We start from the raw sequence: 16,227 nt of genomic DNA, 5'->3' as shown, positions 1-16,227 counted from the left end.
TCCGAGTAGAGCGAATGCTTTGGGAGTCTCGTGTCTGGCATGCGAACAATGTGACCTGCCCAGCGGAGCTGATCAAGTGTGGTCAGTGCTTCAATGCTGTGGGGATGTTGGCATGATCGGGGACGCTAACGTTGGTGCTTCTGTCCTCCCAGAGGATTTGTAGGATCTTGCGGAGACATTGGTGGTAGTTCTCCAGCGACTTGAGGTGTCTACTGTACATGATCCATGTCTCTGAGCCATACAGGAGGGCGGGTATGACTACAGGCCTATAGACCATGAGCTTGGTGGCAGATTTGAGGGCCTGGTCTTCAAACACACACTTCCTCAGGTGGTCAAAGGCTGCACTGGCGCACTGAAGGGGGTGCTGAATCTCGTCGTCAGTGTCTGCTCTTGTTGATGAGAGGCTCCCGAGGTATGGGAAATGGTCCACGTTGTCCAGGGCTGCGCCGTACATCTTGATGACTGGGGGGACAGTGCTGTGCGGCGAGGACAGGCTGGTGGAAGGACCTTTGTCTTACGGATGTTTAGTGTAAGGCCCGTGCTTTCATACGCCTCAGTAAAAACGGTGACTCAGTAAACGCATGTTGGATGCTCCAGAGACCTGTGTAATAATCATAAAGGAACAGGCTGGCCTATGCTCTTGTGCGGAATATGTAGGGCAGCATGTGGCTTTGTACAAGATTGCAGTGTGTTTCAAGGCTCCGGGGAGCCCCACTTATCTTGTCCTCGGTGACTTGTATAAGGTTTTCAATCTCCTGCCTCATGACAAAGCTGGAAGCTATGGGAGCACAATGCGAAACCTTGGATTTTATCCGAGGTATGTACTCCAGCTCCAAGGACCACAGAAAATTGACTGAACTTTAATCCCTCTTGACTAAGGAAGCACTGGTCGCCCACCTTGTTTCCTGTCTTCATCGACAATGTGCTGGAAGACATTACTCGGGACGGTCTTGGGATGGCGGAGTCCAGCTTCAGGATGAATGCCACGCTGAGAAGGGGCAATTGGCACTCTGATATTTCTCATCTTTCTTCAATGACGGAAAGGAGAGGACATTTCCCCATTCAGCAGGAGGGGAACATTGGGCAAGGTGGAATTGCCAGCAGTGCAAAACAGGTCGTGTATCCACCTTCTGGGGTAAGGCAGGGTGAGGGAACCAATGGAGCAAGCATCTCATTGTTGTTACACCAGCAGATGGTGCTATTTCCTGGGCTTGGGTGTTGTGTGGGAGATTTTATTTGTGACTGCACCTCTTTAATGAATGAGGGTAGTGCGTTTGATGTAATGTATATGGATTTTAGCAAAGCTTTCGATAAGGTCCCGCATGGCAGACTGGTCACGAAAGTAAAAGCCCATGTGACCCATGGGAAAGTGGCAAGTTGGATCCAAAATTGGCTCAGAGGCAGGAAGCAAAGGGTAATGGTCGACGGGTTTTTTTGTGACTGGAAGGATTTTTCCAATGGAATTCCTCAGGGCTCGGTACTAAGTCCCCTGTTTTTTGTGGTATATATCAATGATTTAGACTTCAATATATGGGGGCATGTTTAAAAAGTTTGTAGATGATGCAAAAATTGGCCGTGTGGTTGGCAGTGAGAAAGATAGCTGTAGACTTCACAAAGATGTCAATGGACCGGCCAGGTGGGCAGAACAGTGGCAAATGGAATTCAATCGGAGAAGTGTGAGGTAATCCTGGATGGAATGAGAGAGGCCATGCAAACAATTTTTAATTCTTCATTCTGGGGATACGTGCATCCCGACCACGACCGGTATTTATTGTCCATCGCTAGTTGCCTTTGAGAAGGTGGCAGTGAGCTGCTGCCATCTTGGACCGCTGCAGTCCGTGTGGTGACGGTACTCCCACAGTGCTGGGATTTCCAGGATTTTGACCCTGCGACGATGCAGCCGGGTCAGTGTGTGCCTTGGAGGGAAACCTGCAGGTGATGATGTTTCCATGCGCCTGCTGCCCTTGTCCTAATAGGCGGTAGAGATCGTGGGTTTGGGAGATGCTGCCAAAGAAGCCTTGGCGAGTTGTTGCCTGAGCCCATCAAGTCTGGTCCTTTCAAAAACCATGGATTTAATCACTGAAGTTAATCCCCGGTATTGCATTCTGCAGGATTCTTTCCCCGTCTCTGGTCTCGGGCGAAAGGATTTGAATACGGGATTGTTTCTTAGAACAGTATGTTACAGAACCTACAAGGGAGCAAGCTATCTTCGATCTGGTCCTGTGCAATGAGACAGGAATAATAAACGATCTCCTAGTAAAAGATCCTCTCGGAATGAGTGATCACAGTATGGTTGAATTTATAATACAGATTGAGGGTGAGGAAGTAGTGTCTCAAACGAGCGTACTGTGCTTAAACAAAGGGGACTACAGTGGGGTGAGGGCAGAGTTGGCTAAAGTAGACTGGAAACACAGACTAAACGGAGGAACAGTTTAAGGAACTCTTTCATAGTGCTCAACAAAAATATATTCCAGTGAAAAAGAAGGGCGGTAAGAGAAGGGATAACCAGCCGTGGATAACCAAGGAAATAAAGGAGAGTATCAAATTAAAAACCAATGCGTATAAGGTGGCCAAGATTGGTGGGAAACTGGAAGATTGGGAAAATTTTAAACGACAGCAAAGAATGACTAAGAAAGCAATAAAGAAAGAAAAGATAGATTACGAAAGTAAACTTGCGCAAAACAGATAGTAAAAGCTTTTACCGATATATAAAACGGAAAAGAGTGACTAAAGTAAATGTTGATCCCTTAGAAGATGAGAAGGGGGATTTAATAATGGGAAATGTGGAAATGGCTGAGACCTTAAACAATTATTTTGCTTCGGTCTTCACAGTGGAAGACACAAAAACCATGCCAGAAATAGGAATGTGGGAAGGGAGGACCTTGAGACAATCACTATCACTAGGGGGGTAGTGCTGGACAGGCTAATGGGACTCAAGGTAGACAAGTCCCCTGGTCCTGATGAAATGCATCCCAGGGTATTAAAAGAAATGGCGCAAGTTATAGCAGATGCATTCGTTATAATCTACCAAAATTCTCTGGATTCTGGGGAGGTACCAGCGGATTGGAAAGCAGCTAATGTAACGCCTCTGTTTAAAAAAAGGGGGCAGACAAAAGGCAGGTAACTATAGGCCGGTTAGTTTAACATCTGAAAATGCTTGAAGCTATCATTAAGGAAGAAATAGCGGGACATCTAGATAGGAATAGTGCAATCAAGCAGACGCAACATGGATTCATGAAGGGGAAATCATGTTTAACTAATTTACTGGAATTCTTTGAGGACACAACGAGCATGGTGGATAGAGGTGTACCGATGGATGTGGTGTATTTAGATTTCCAAAAGGCATTCGATAAGGTGCCACACCAAATGTTACTGCAGAAGATAAAGGTATGCGGAGTCAGAGGAAATGTATTAGCATAGATCGAGAATTGACTGGCTAACAGAAAGCAGAGAGTCGGGATAAATGGGTCCTTTTCGGGTTGGAAATCGGTGGTTCGTGGTGTGCCACAGGGATCGGTGCTGGGACCACAACTGTTTACAATATACATAGATGACCTGGAAGAGGGGACAGAGTGTAGTGTAACAAAATTTGCAGATGGCACAAAGATTAGTGGAAAAGTGGGTTGTGTCGAGGACAGAGAGGCTGCAAAGAGATTTAGATAGGTTAAGCGAATGGGCTAAGGTTTGGCAGATGGAATACAATGTTGGAAAATGTGAGGTCATCCACCTTCGAAAAAAAAACAGTAAAAGGGAATATTATTTGAATGGGGAGAAATTACAACATGCTGTGGTGCAGAGGGACCTGGGGGTCCTTGTGCATGAATCCCAAAAAGTTAGTTTGCAGGTGCAGCAGGTAATCAGGAAGGCAAATGGAATGTTAGCCTTCATTGCAAGAGGGATGGAGTACAAAAGCAATTGTACAGGGTATTGGTGAGGCCGCGCCTGGAGTACTGCGTGCAGTTTTGGTCACCTTAAGGAAGGATATACTAGCTTTGGAGAGGGTACAGAGACGATTCACTCGGCTGATTCCGGAGATGAGGGGTTACCTTATGATAGATTGAGTAGACTGGGTCTTTACTCGTTGGAGTTCAGAAGGATGAGGAGTAATCTTATCGAAACATTTAAAATAATGAAAGGGATAGACAAGATAGAGGCAGAGAGGTTGTTTCCACTGGTCGGGGAGACTAGAACTAGGGGACACAGCCTCAAAATACGGGGGGGCCAATTTAAAACCGAGTTGAGAAGGAATTTCTTCTCCCAGAGGGTTGTGAATCTGTGGAATTCTCTGTCCAAGGAAGCAGTTGAGGCTAGCTCATTGAATGTATTCAAATCACAGATAGATAGATTTTTAACCAATAAGGGAATTAAGGGTTACGGGGAGCGGGCGGGTAAGTGGAGCTGAGTCCACGGTCAGATCAGCCATGATCTCGTTGAATGGCGGAGCAGGCTCGAGGGGCTAAATGGCCTACTCCTGTTCCTAATTCTTATGTTCTTATGAAGTAGGGAGCCCAAGGTGGAGCTCTAAACTGTGGAAGGTCATGCCCAGGGAGTAGTGCCTTCAGGATTTGCTGCACTTCCATCTTTATGGGCTGTTCAGACATCAGTGAGGGATAACTTGATTTGGAGGATGGAATGGGAAGGCTCTGTTGAAGTGTGTAGGAATCAAGGAGCGTACAGAACCAAAGAAGGTTCAATTATTTATTTAAAAAAAGGAGGCAGACAAAAAGCAGGAAACTATAGACCGGTTAGCCTAACATCTGTCATTGGGAAAATGTTGGGAGTCTATTATTAAAGAAGCAGTAGCAGGACATTTGGATAAGGAAAATTCGGTCAGGCAGAGTGAGCATGGATTTATGAAGGGGAAGTCATGTTTGACAAATTTGCTGGAGTTCTTTGAGGATGTAATGAACAGGGTGGATAAAAGGGAACCAGTGGATGTGGTGTATTTGGACTTCCAGAAGGCATTTGACAAGGTGCCACATAAAAGGTTACTGCACATGATAAAAGTTAACAGGGTTGGGGGTAATATACTAGCATGGATAGAGGATTGACTAACTAATGGAGCAGAGAGTCGAGATAAATGGTTCATTCTCTGATTGGCAACCAGTAACTCGTGGGGTGCCGCAGGGATCAGTGCTGGGACCCCAACTATTTACAATCTATATTTAACGACTTGGAAGAAGGGATTGAGTGTAATGTAGCCAAGTTTGCTGACAATACAAAGACGGGAGGAAAAGCAATGTGTGAGGAGGAGACACAAAATCTGCAAAAGAACATACAGGCTAAGTGAGTGGGCAAACATTTGGCAGATGGAGTATAATGTTGGAAAGTGTGAGGTCATGCACTTTAGCAGAAAAAAAATCAAAGAGCAAGTTATTATTTAAATGGAGAAAGATTGCAAAGTGCCGCAGTACAGCGGGCACTTGTGCATGAAACACAAAAGAATAGTATGCAGGTGCAGCAAGTGATCAGGGAGGCCAATGGTATCTTGGCCTTTATTGCAAAGGGGATGGAGTATAAAAGCAGGGAAGTCTTGTTACAGCTATACAAGGTTTTGGTGAGGCCACACCTGGAATACTGCGTGCATGTTTATGAAAGGATATACTTGCTTTGGAGGCAGTTCAGAGAAGGTTCACTAAGTTGACTCCGGGGATGAGGAAAAGTTGGGCCTCTACTCATTGGCATTCAGAAGAATGAGAGGTGATCTTATCAAAACTTATAAGATTATGAGGGGGCTTGACAAGGTGGATGCAGGAGAGGATGTTTCCACTGATGGGGGAGACTAGAACTTGAGGGCATAATCTTAGAATAAGGGGCCGTCCATTTAAAACTGAGATGAGGAAGCTGGGACATTGAATACATTTAAGACAAAAGTAGACAGTTTCTTAAACGATAAGGGGTTATGGGAAGCGGGCGGGGAAGTGGACCTGAGTCCATGATCAGATCATCCATGATCTTATTGAATGGCGGAGCAGGCTCGAGGGGCCATATGGCCTACTCCTGCTCCTATTTCTCATGTTCTTATTCTGTCCAGCTGATCCCAAATACTAATAACTCTTAATGGCTTACACTCCCAAATATCTGTCCGAATCTCCCAGAACTACTTTCCACACTCTGCCTCCCTAGGTAGTCCATTCAACGCATTCACCACCATCTATAAAGCAGCTCAATCTAAACCTACCTCCTAAGTTTTAGCTTGTGAAGCCTGGTTCCAAAGTTATGGAAATGGCAAACATATTGAAACGGTTCGATTTATCTGTTTCTCAGAATCTTAGAACAGCAGGGTAATCTCTCCCCTGAGCATTCACTTCTCCAGAGTCAACAGTCCGCGGCTCCCCAACCTCTCCTCATCATTCGGATGCCTTGTGTTTGCTCACCCTTTTCTGCACTGTCCCCATTGCCTGGATATCCTTGTAGCACAGTGGCCAGAATTGTACATAGTAGTCCAGGTGTGGCCACACCAGCACTTTGTATAGAGTCACATCACTTCCTGGGATTTGTGCGCTCTTTCTCTGCTTGGACATCCCCAGATTCAGCTTGTTTTCTGCACTGGCAGCACACTGCTGGGTTGTTTCAGTCAGATAGTCACCAAGTATTCCCTCTCCTGTAGCCTACAGCCATTTAGTTTAGTTTATCGTCCCATTATTTATTTCCCTTCCCTACTCTCATTATCTTGTATTTTTCAATGTTAAATGCCATTTGCCACCCATCAGCCTACCTTCTCATTCTATGCAGACCCCTTTGAATTTAGTTTACATGTTCCCTATTGTTTGGACCCTATCTCCTCAATGTGTGTCCCCTGCAAATTAAGACAGCTTTGTTTCTGTCCCCAGCTCCACTCATTTACATACACTGTAAACCGCAATGGCCCCAGCACTGATTCATGTGGTTCCCGGCCAGTGGCACCTTGTAGCTCCATTCACAGCCGCCCATTTCTCAGGTTTAGCCAATTTTGAGTCCACCTCAGAAGCCTGCCTCCTCATCATCATCATCATTATAGGCAGTCCCTCGGAATCGAGGAAGACTTGCTTCCACTCCTGAAGTGAGTTCTTTGGTGGCTGAACAGTCCAATACGAGAACCACAGACTCTGTCGCAGGTGGGACGGATAGATGTTGAGGGAAAGGGTGGGTGGGACTGGTTTGCCGCACGCTCTTTCCGCTGCCTGCACTTGATTTCTGCATGCTCTCGGCGACGAGACTCGAGATGCTCAGCGCCCTCCCGGATGCACTTCCTCCACTTAGGGCGGTCTTGTGCCAGGGACTCCCAGGGATGGCGCACTTTATCAGGGAGGCTTTGAGGGTGTCCTTGTAGCGTTTCCGCTGCCCACCTTTGGCTCGTTTGCCGTGAAGGAGCTCTGAGCAGAGCACTTGCTTTGGGAGTCTCGTGTTTGGCATGCAAACTATGTGGCCTGCCCAGCGGAGCTGATCGAGTGTGGTCAGTGCTTCAATGCTGGGAATGTTGGCCTGGACGAGGACGCTGATGTTGGTGCGTCTGTCCTCCCAGGGGATTTGTAGGATCTTGCGGAGACATCGTTGGTGATATTTCTCCAGCAACATGAGATTGTACATGGTCCATGTCTTTGAGCCATTACAGGAGGGCAGGTATTACTACATGACTTGATGACTAATGGCCTGTGTGGCACCATGTCAAAAGCCTTACTGAAATCTAAACATGTCACATGCAATGCCAACAAGATCTGTCATTTCCTCCAGAACTCCAGTAAATGAGTTGGGCAAGCCGTCTGTCCCTGCCCTAAATGCAGGTTGACACCATTCCATACCTATCTAGGCCTTCCATTATCTGCATGTGGACATTTAACTCTCATCCCTATGCCCCTTTTTTAAACCTTGCTGTTATATTGTCTGCTTTAGAGTAAACCTCGCTCGGTCTTTAATTGTTTATCTTAATTTGAGAACCACGGGGTTCAGGCGAGTCAGGAAAAATTGGTATCAAAGCAACTTCTATAAAGCTCCTGGCTTCTAACCACCAAAATGGGAGAAAAACTTTTTTTGTACAGTAACAGGCAATTGAAAAACTTCAGTTATATCGAGTTACAGAGAGCCACACGAGTTCAGCTAACTCCCTGGGCAAACTGCTAGTGCGTTAATGGCTAATCCTTCTCTAGGATATTTGGGTCAGTCACCTCTGGCACATTGCCAAGACCAACACAAAATGCCAAGTTGCCCTTTGACCGCTGAATAGTTCTAATTAATACAAATTAATTTTTAACAAGATTGAATGGTTTATCTAAAGACCACACCACTCAAACGGGTGTGATTTTAAAATGTAACTCCTGCCTTCAGCGTGCTGTCCACAGGACAGGAGCGGATTTATAGGTGATCCCAAATAGTATGTTAGTGAATTTCCTGTGGCATCACACATGGAGATAAGAAGTACACCAGTCAAAACATCTGACACTACTTAATGATGTCATCACATCGCTGGATGAAAGGACAATCTAATCTCACTAACTGTTGCAACACACACGCGCACACATCCTCCCAACACAGGGATGCCTATACACCCCCCATTAGAAGGAGAACGGACAACTGCAAGATTGGGTGCGACCACACAGCAGCAAGGCATCTCCCTCGCAGCATTGCAAACTGTCAGCATCACTTTAACTACACTGAGGAACCTGATATCACCAACGGCCACAGTCACGCACTACCACTTCATATCACATTGTAACTCAACAAAGGAGGAACAAAATAACTTTTATCTCAAACATGTCTCTTCTTTTCATAGAATCATAGAAATTTACAGCACGGAAGGAGGCCATTTCGGCCCATCGTGTCCGTGCTGGCCGACAAAGAGCTATCCAGCCTAATCCCACTTTGGTCTGTAGCCCTGTAGGTTACGGCATTTCAGGTGCACATCCAAGTACTTTTTAAATGTGGTGAGGGTTTCTGCTTCTACCACCCTTTCAGGCAGTGAGTTCCAGACCCCCACCACCCTCTGGTTGAAGACATTTATCTTCAAATTCCCTCTATACCTCCTACCAATTCCTTTAAATCTATGCCCCCTGGTTGTTGACCCCTCTGCTAAGGGAAATAGGTCTGCCCTATCCACTCTATCTAGGCTGCTCATAATTTTATACACCTCGATACGATCTCCCCTCGACCTCCTCTGTTCCAAAGAAAAAAACAATCCAAGCCTATCTAATCTTTCCTCATAGCTAAAATTCTCCAGTCCAGGCAACATCCTTGTAAATTTCCTCTGTACCCTCTCTAGTGCAATCACATCTTTCCTGTAATGTGGTGACCAGAGCTGCACGCAGTACTCCAGCTGTGGCCTAACTAGTGTTTTATACAGTTCAAGCATAACTTCCCTGCTCTTATTCTATGCCTTGGCTAATAAAGGCAAGTATTCCATATGCCTTCTTAACCACCTTATCGATCTGGCCTGCTACCTTCAGGGATCTGCGGACATGCACTCCAAGGTCCCTTTGTTCCTCTACACTTCTCAGTGTCCAACCATTTAATGTGTATTCCCTTGCCTTGTTAGCCCTCCCCAAATGCATTGCCTCACACATCTCTGGATTGAATTCCATTTGCCACTGTTCTGCCATCTGACCAGTTCATTGATATCTTCCTGCAGTCTACAGCTTGCTTCTTCATTATCAACCTCATTGCTGATTTTAGTTTCATCTGCAAACTTCTTAATCATATCCCCTACATTCAAGTCTAGATCATTGATATATACCACAAAAAGCAAAGGACCCAGTACTGAGCCCTGCGGAACCTCACTGAAAACATCCTTCCAGTCACAAAAACACCCATCAACCATTACCCTTTGCTTCCTGCTTCTGAGCCAATTTTGGATCCAACTTGCCACTTTGCCCTGGATCCCATGGGCTTTTACTTACATGACCAGTCTGCCATTTGGGACCTTATCAAAAGCTTTGCTAAAATCCATATACACTACATCAAATGCACTGCCCTCATCGACCCTCCTGGTTACCTCCTCTCAAAATTCAATCAAGTTAGTCTGACACGACCTTCCCTTAAACATGCTGACTATCCTTGATTAATCCATGTCTTTCCAAATGAAGATTTATCTTGTCCCTCAGAATTTTTTCCAATAATTTTCCCACCACCGAGGTTAGGCTGACTGGCTTGTAATTACTCGGTCTATCCCTTTTTCCCTTTTTAAACAAAGGTACAACGATAGCAGTCCTTTAGTCCCCTGGCACCACACCTTCACCCAGAGAGGATTTGAAAATGATGGTCAGAGCCTCTGCTATTTCCTCTTTTGCTTCTCTTAACAGCCTGGGATACATTTCATCCGTGCCTGGGGATTTATCCACTTTCAAAGCTGCTAAGCCCCTTAATACTTCTCCTCTCGCTATGTATATTTCATCTAATATTTCAAACTCCTCCTCCCTGATTGCAATGTCTGCATCGCCGTTCACTTTTGTGAAAACAGACGCAAAGTATTCATTAAGAACCATAACCACGTCTTCCGCCTCCATACACACATTACCTTTATGGTCTCTCATGGGTCCTACTCTTTCTTTAGTTATCCTTTTGCTCTTAATGTATTTATATAAACATCTTTGGGATTTCCTTGATTTTACTTGCCAAGATTTTTTCATGCTCTCTTTGCTTTCCTAATTTCCTTTTTAATTGCACCTCTGCACTTTCTATACTCCTCTAGGGTTTCTGCAGTATTGAGCCCTTGTCTCCCTTTTTTTCTTTACCAAGTAGCTGTTTCCAGTCCACTTCGGCTAAATCACATCAGCTTAGTAAGATTGGCTTTTCCCCAATTGAGAACTTTTATTCCTGGTCTATCTTTTTCCTTTTCCATAACTACCCTAAATCTAACTGAATTACGATCAGTAGCTCTGATACCCCTTCCACCTGCCCAGCTTCATTCCCTAAAACTAAGTACAGAACCACCCCCTCCCTTGTTGGCCTTGTTACATACGTCTTTAAAATAAAAGTTCTCATGAATGCACCCTCTATACCTTTCATACTAATTCTATGCCTGTTAATATTGGGGTAATTGAAATCCCTTATTATTACTGCCCTATAGTTTTTGCACGTCTCAGAAATGTGCCTACATATTTCTCTTCTATCTTGCTCTGACTTTTTGGGGATCTATAGTACACTCCCAGCAATGTAATTTCCCCTTTTTTGTTCTTCAATTCAATCCGTATGGCCTCGTTTGATGACCCTTCACTGGAGTTCAGAAGAATGAGAGGGGATCTCATAGAAGCGTTTAAAATTCTGACGGGTTTAGACAGGTTAGATGCAGGAAGAATGTTCCCAATGTTGGGGAAGTCCAGAACCAGGGGTCACAGTCTAAGGATAAGGGGTAAGCCATTTAGGACCGAGATGAGGAGAAACTTCTTCACCCAGAGAGTGGTGAACCTGTGGAATTCTCTACCACAGAAAGTTGTTGAGGCCAATTCACGAAATATATTCAAAAAGGAGTTAGATGTAGTCCTTACTACTAGGGGGATCAAGGGGTATGGCGAGAAAGCAGGAATGGGGTACTGAAGTTGCATGTTCAGCCATGAACTCATTGAATGGTGGTGCAGGCTAGAAGGGCTGAATGGCCTACTCCTGCACCTATTTTCTATGTTTCTATGTTTCCAACATGTCATCCCTCCTCACGGCTGTACTTGTTTCTTTTATCAATACTGCAACCCCCCCCCCCCCCGCCTCCTTTTTTACCCCCCATCTCTATCCCGTCTGAAAACCTGGGAATGTTGAACTGCCATACCTGCCCTTCTTTAAGCCATATCTCCGTAATAGCTATAATATCATACTCCCAAGTATCTATCTGTGCTCTCAGCTCGCCTGCCTTATTCCCTACACTCTTTGCATCGAAGTATACACCATTTAGCACTCTCTTGTCTTTTCTAGCCCTTGTTTCTTCTGTTGTCTAAATTCACTTTCTATTTTTCTGCTTTCCAATTTCAGCTTTGCTTCTCTCCTATCTGAATCTATTCTCAGGTTCCCACCCCTCTGCCAAGCTAGTTTAAACTCTCCCCAACAGCTCTTGCAAACTCTTCCCCCCCCCAACGAGGATATTAGTCCCGGCTCTGTTGAGGTGTAACCCGTCCGGCTTGTACAGGTCACACACACACACCCCCCCCCCCCCCCCCCCCAGAAACGGTCCCAATGCCTCAGGAATCTAAAGGCTCCCTCCTGCACCATCTTTCTAGCCACATATTCATCTGCTCTATCCTCCTATTTCTGTACTCACTAGAACGTGGCACTGGGAGTAATCCGGAGATTACTACCTTTTTGAGGTCCTGCTTTTTAATCTCCTAGCTCCCTAAACTTTGCCTGTAGGACCTAATCCCTCTTTCTACCTATGTTATTTGTACTGATATGGACCACAATCTCTGGCTGTTCACCCTCTTCCCCCAGAATGCCCTGCAGCCGCTCGGTGACATCCTTAACTCTGGCACCAGGAGGCAATATACCATCCTGCAGTCACGTCTGCGGCTGCAGAAACGCCTGTCTGCTCCCCAAACTATCGAATCCCCCACCACTGTTGCTCTTCCACTCTTCTTCCTCCCCCCACCCCCCACCCTGTGCAGCTGAGCCAGCCGTGGACTTGGCTCTGGCTGCACTCCACTGGTTGGAGAGCGAGATGCACTCGGGGAACTCCTGCACTATCTGCCTAGTCCTCCTCTTCAGTCAGTCACCCATTCCCTCTCTGCCTGCACACTCTTAAGCTGCAGGGTGGCCACCTCTAGCAACGTGCTATCCACGACGTTCTCAGCCTCGCGCAGTGACTCCAGCCGCCGCTCGAGCTCCAAAACCCAGAGCTCGAGTTGCTGTAGCTGGTAACACTTCCCGCACATGTGGTCGTCCAGGCTACACGAAGTGTCCAGGACTTCCCACACGGCACAGGATGTGCACTCCACGGGACTGAGCTGCCCTGCCATGCCTCTAGTTATTAGAATAATTAACTAAAGTTTGTAGTATGCCCCTCTGTCCTTCATTAAAGACTAAAATTGTTTGAACTGGAGCTCTCCACTCTCTGTCCTGTGATTGTGGTTTTCGCAGTGTAGCTCCTTATTCAAGGCAAACACTCACCCTGGCAAACAAGCATGTACCAATCTCAGGCTTAGTCACTGGGCACAGCTAATGTTTACTGACAAATATTTGTACAGTGCAGTTCCACACCTGAACACAGCAGGAACCCAACCTCCACCCAAAACAAACACAACACAGTTAACACACTATAGCATCACTCACACCTCCCTCAGTAACACACTATAGGGTCACTCACACCTCCCTCAGTAACACACTATAGGGTCACTCACACCTCCCTCAGTAACACACTATAGGGTCACTCACACCTCCCTCAGTAACACACTATAGGGTCATTCACACCTCCCTCAGTAACATACAATAGGGTCACTCACAATTCCCACAGTAACACACTATAGGGTCACTCTCACCTCCCCCAGTAACACACTATAGGGTCACTCACACCTCCCTCAGTAACACACTATAGGGTCACACACACCTCCCTCAGTAACACACTATAGGGTCACTCATACCTCCCTCAGTAACACACTATAGGGTCACTCACACCTCCCACAGTAACACACTGTAGGGCCACTCGTACCTCCCACAGTAACACACTATAGGGTCACTCGCACCTCCCACAGTAACACACTATAGGGTCACACACACACCTCCCACAGTAACACACTATAGGGTCACACACACACCTCCCACAGTAACACACTATAGGGTCACACACACACCTCCCACAGTAACACACTATAGGGTCACTCACACCTCCCTCTAACACATTATAGGAGACTTTAATCTGTCTGTATATCGCAGTTACTGAGAAATTAATACATTTCTCTAAGCCTAGTGCCATTGCTGAAACTGTTCCTCCAACCAATCTGAACTGATCGAGGTGTTTAATATGTTAAATGGATACAATAGGATATATACAGAGTAACTATTTCCTCTGAGGGGGCAAATCGAGAACAAGGAGACATAATCTTAACATCAGAGCTGGGCCATTTAGGAGGGAACTCCAAATGTTAGCAGAATTCTGTACCTCCCCAAAAGATTGTGGCTGCTGGGAGTCATTTGTAACTTCCAAGACCAGAATCGACAGATTTTTGTTGGGTAATGAACATTGTTCCCTGTAATTTTTTGGGGGCCGCGCGACCCCTTTGAAAGCCTACTTCCTGTCTGGGACCTCCGGAATTCTGCATTGCCTTGCAGCTTGAAGGGAACAATGCTAAAAACCTGATTGAATTGTGGTACTGGCTCGAAGGGCTGAATGGCCTCCTCCTGTTCCTATATTCCCATCCAACCCCCACCCCCCCTCTCACACACTGTACCCCACCCTCACACACACACTGCCCCATCCAACTCCCCACCCCCCTCACACACACACTGTATCCCATCCAACTCCCCACCCTCACACACACTGTACCCCATCCAACTCCCCACCCTCTCAAACACACACTGTACCCCATCCAACTCCCCACCCCCTCACACACGCTGTACCCCATCCAACTCCCCACCCCCTCACACACACTGTACCCCATCCAACTCCCCACCCCCTCACACACACACACTGTACCCCATCCAACTCCCCACCCCCTCACACACACACACTCTACCCCATCCAACTCCCCACCCCCTCACACACACACACACACACACACACACACACACACACACACACACACACACACACACACACACACTCTAAGAGCCAGAGGGAGGGGAGACTTATTATTTTTTACACAGTGAGTTGTTGTGATCTGGAATGCACTGCCTGAAAGGGTGGTGGAAGCAGATTCAATAGTAACTTTCAAAAGAGAATTGGATAAATACTTGAAAAGATAACATTTGCAGGGTTGTGAGGAAAGTGTGGGAGAGTGGGACTAATTGGATAATTCTTTCAAAGAGTACGATGGGCCAAATGGCCACCTCCTGTGTTGTAAGATTCTCTGATAATGTAGCACTGAATTGTGGAACAAAAACAGTGGCTGGATCTGTGTTTGGTCACTTATCTTTTTTCCTTTTACAGTTGAAAATTGCATCACCAAGCAAGGACCTTACTCACCCTGGGATAAAACCATTGGCTGCCAACAGCAACAGCACGGTGTCCTCTACAAATGGAAATAACGAGGAACAGGGAACTGTGCTGACTGCAGATGTGAAAGCTGTACCGCCTCTATCCGTTAACCAACTCGTGTATGTTGCTGCTGATCTAGATATGGTCCAGGAACAGGTTAGAGTTGATTTCTTTTTTAAGGCTAGATTAATAGAGGAACGTGTGTTTCAATATCTGGTACAAATCTAAAAACACCAGCTTTTCAGCATTCGAATCGATGGGTGTGTGTGTGTTTCACCTTTACAGGTTGCTTGTTACAGCTAAGGAATGAGAATGCTCTAGTCTCCGTTCTCATCTCATCAATAATGGGATGAATTGGTCCCTGACTTACCTCAGGTTCCCCAGTTCCCCAAGGTGTCCTCATAGCGTTGCATCTAACCCATGTCCTGAACTTGGTAAATTCACCATACCAGGACAGTAAGCTCAGCACGTGACTCCAACTCGCTGTCTTCTATTTGGTACTGTTGGATCTGTATCCCATATTTATTCACATATATCATGATGTACAATTATTAAAGCTACTCCAGTGGCCTAGAGGATAAAAATGGTTATCATCATCATAGGCAGCCCCTCAAATCGAGGATGTCTTGCTTCCACGTCAAAAAGTTCACGGGTGTTTCAATGAAGGACCTAAAATTCCTGATCCCAAACTAAATCTTCAAGGGTGGAAGATGTCTGTGTGGATTTTTTTAATGTGTGGTGGCTGTTGCACACAGAGCTAGGTCTTGGTCCAGTGGCAAGGGTTAACCGAGATGACTGGAGACCAGCTATGCTGCACGGGCCTAGTGCACACACATATCTCAGTGTGGGCTGGCCTGTGCTGCCCCTGGGCCCTCGGCTCTTCTGGGCCCTGAACTCACGCCTCTCCTGGGCCCCGATCAGGTCCCTCTACAATCTCTCGCCGCTCTTTCACCCTGACCTCGCCGCTCCTGCTGTACCTGCCCACGCTCCAATCACCGACCTGGATCTTGGTGACGTCTCTCTTCACTGCCGTTGCTCTCCTGCTCCAGCACGTGCTGCTCCCTGGAGTGGTATGGGCCAGGCCGCCACACTATTCCTTCCGCTCCCTGGCCTGCTCTGATGGTGATGATAAATGGTACTGGTCA

General features: G+C 46.3%; 1 protein-coding gene across 1 annotated transcript in view; it reads left to right on the top strand.

Moving 5' to 3' along the window:
* cog2 (component of oligomeric golgi complex 2) overlaps positions 1–16,227 on the top strand; it is an 81,642-nt gene that overhangs the window by 55,537 nt on the left and 9,878 nt on the right. The window contains exon 12 of the mRNA XM_070884640.1: positions 15,035–15,238. Coding sequence (XP_070740741.1) covers positions 15,035–15,238 — 204 coding nt within the window. The remainder of the gene's footprint in view (positions 1–15,034; positions 15,239–16,227) is intronic.

Source organism: Pristiophorus japonicus, chromosome 7 (genome assembly GCF_044704955.1).
Source record: "Pristiophorus japonicus isolate sPriJap1 chromosome 7, sPriJap1.hap1, whole genome shotgun sequence".
Classification (NCBI taxonomy): Eukaryota; Metazoa; Chordata; class Chondrichthyes; family Pristiophoridae; genus Pristiophorus; species Pristiophorus japonicus.
This window is presented reverse-complemented; position numbering and strand designations above follow the sequence as displayed.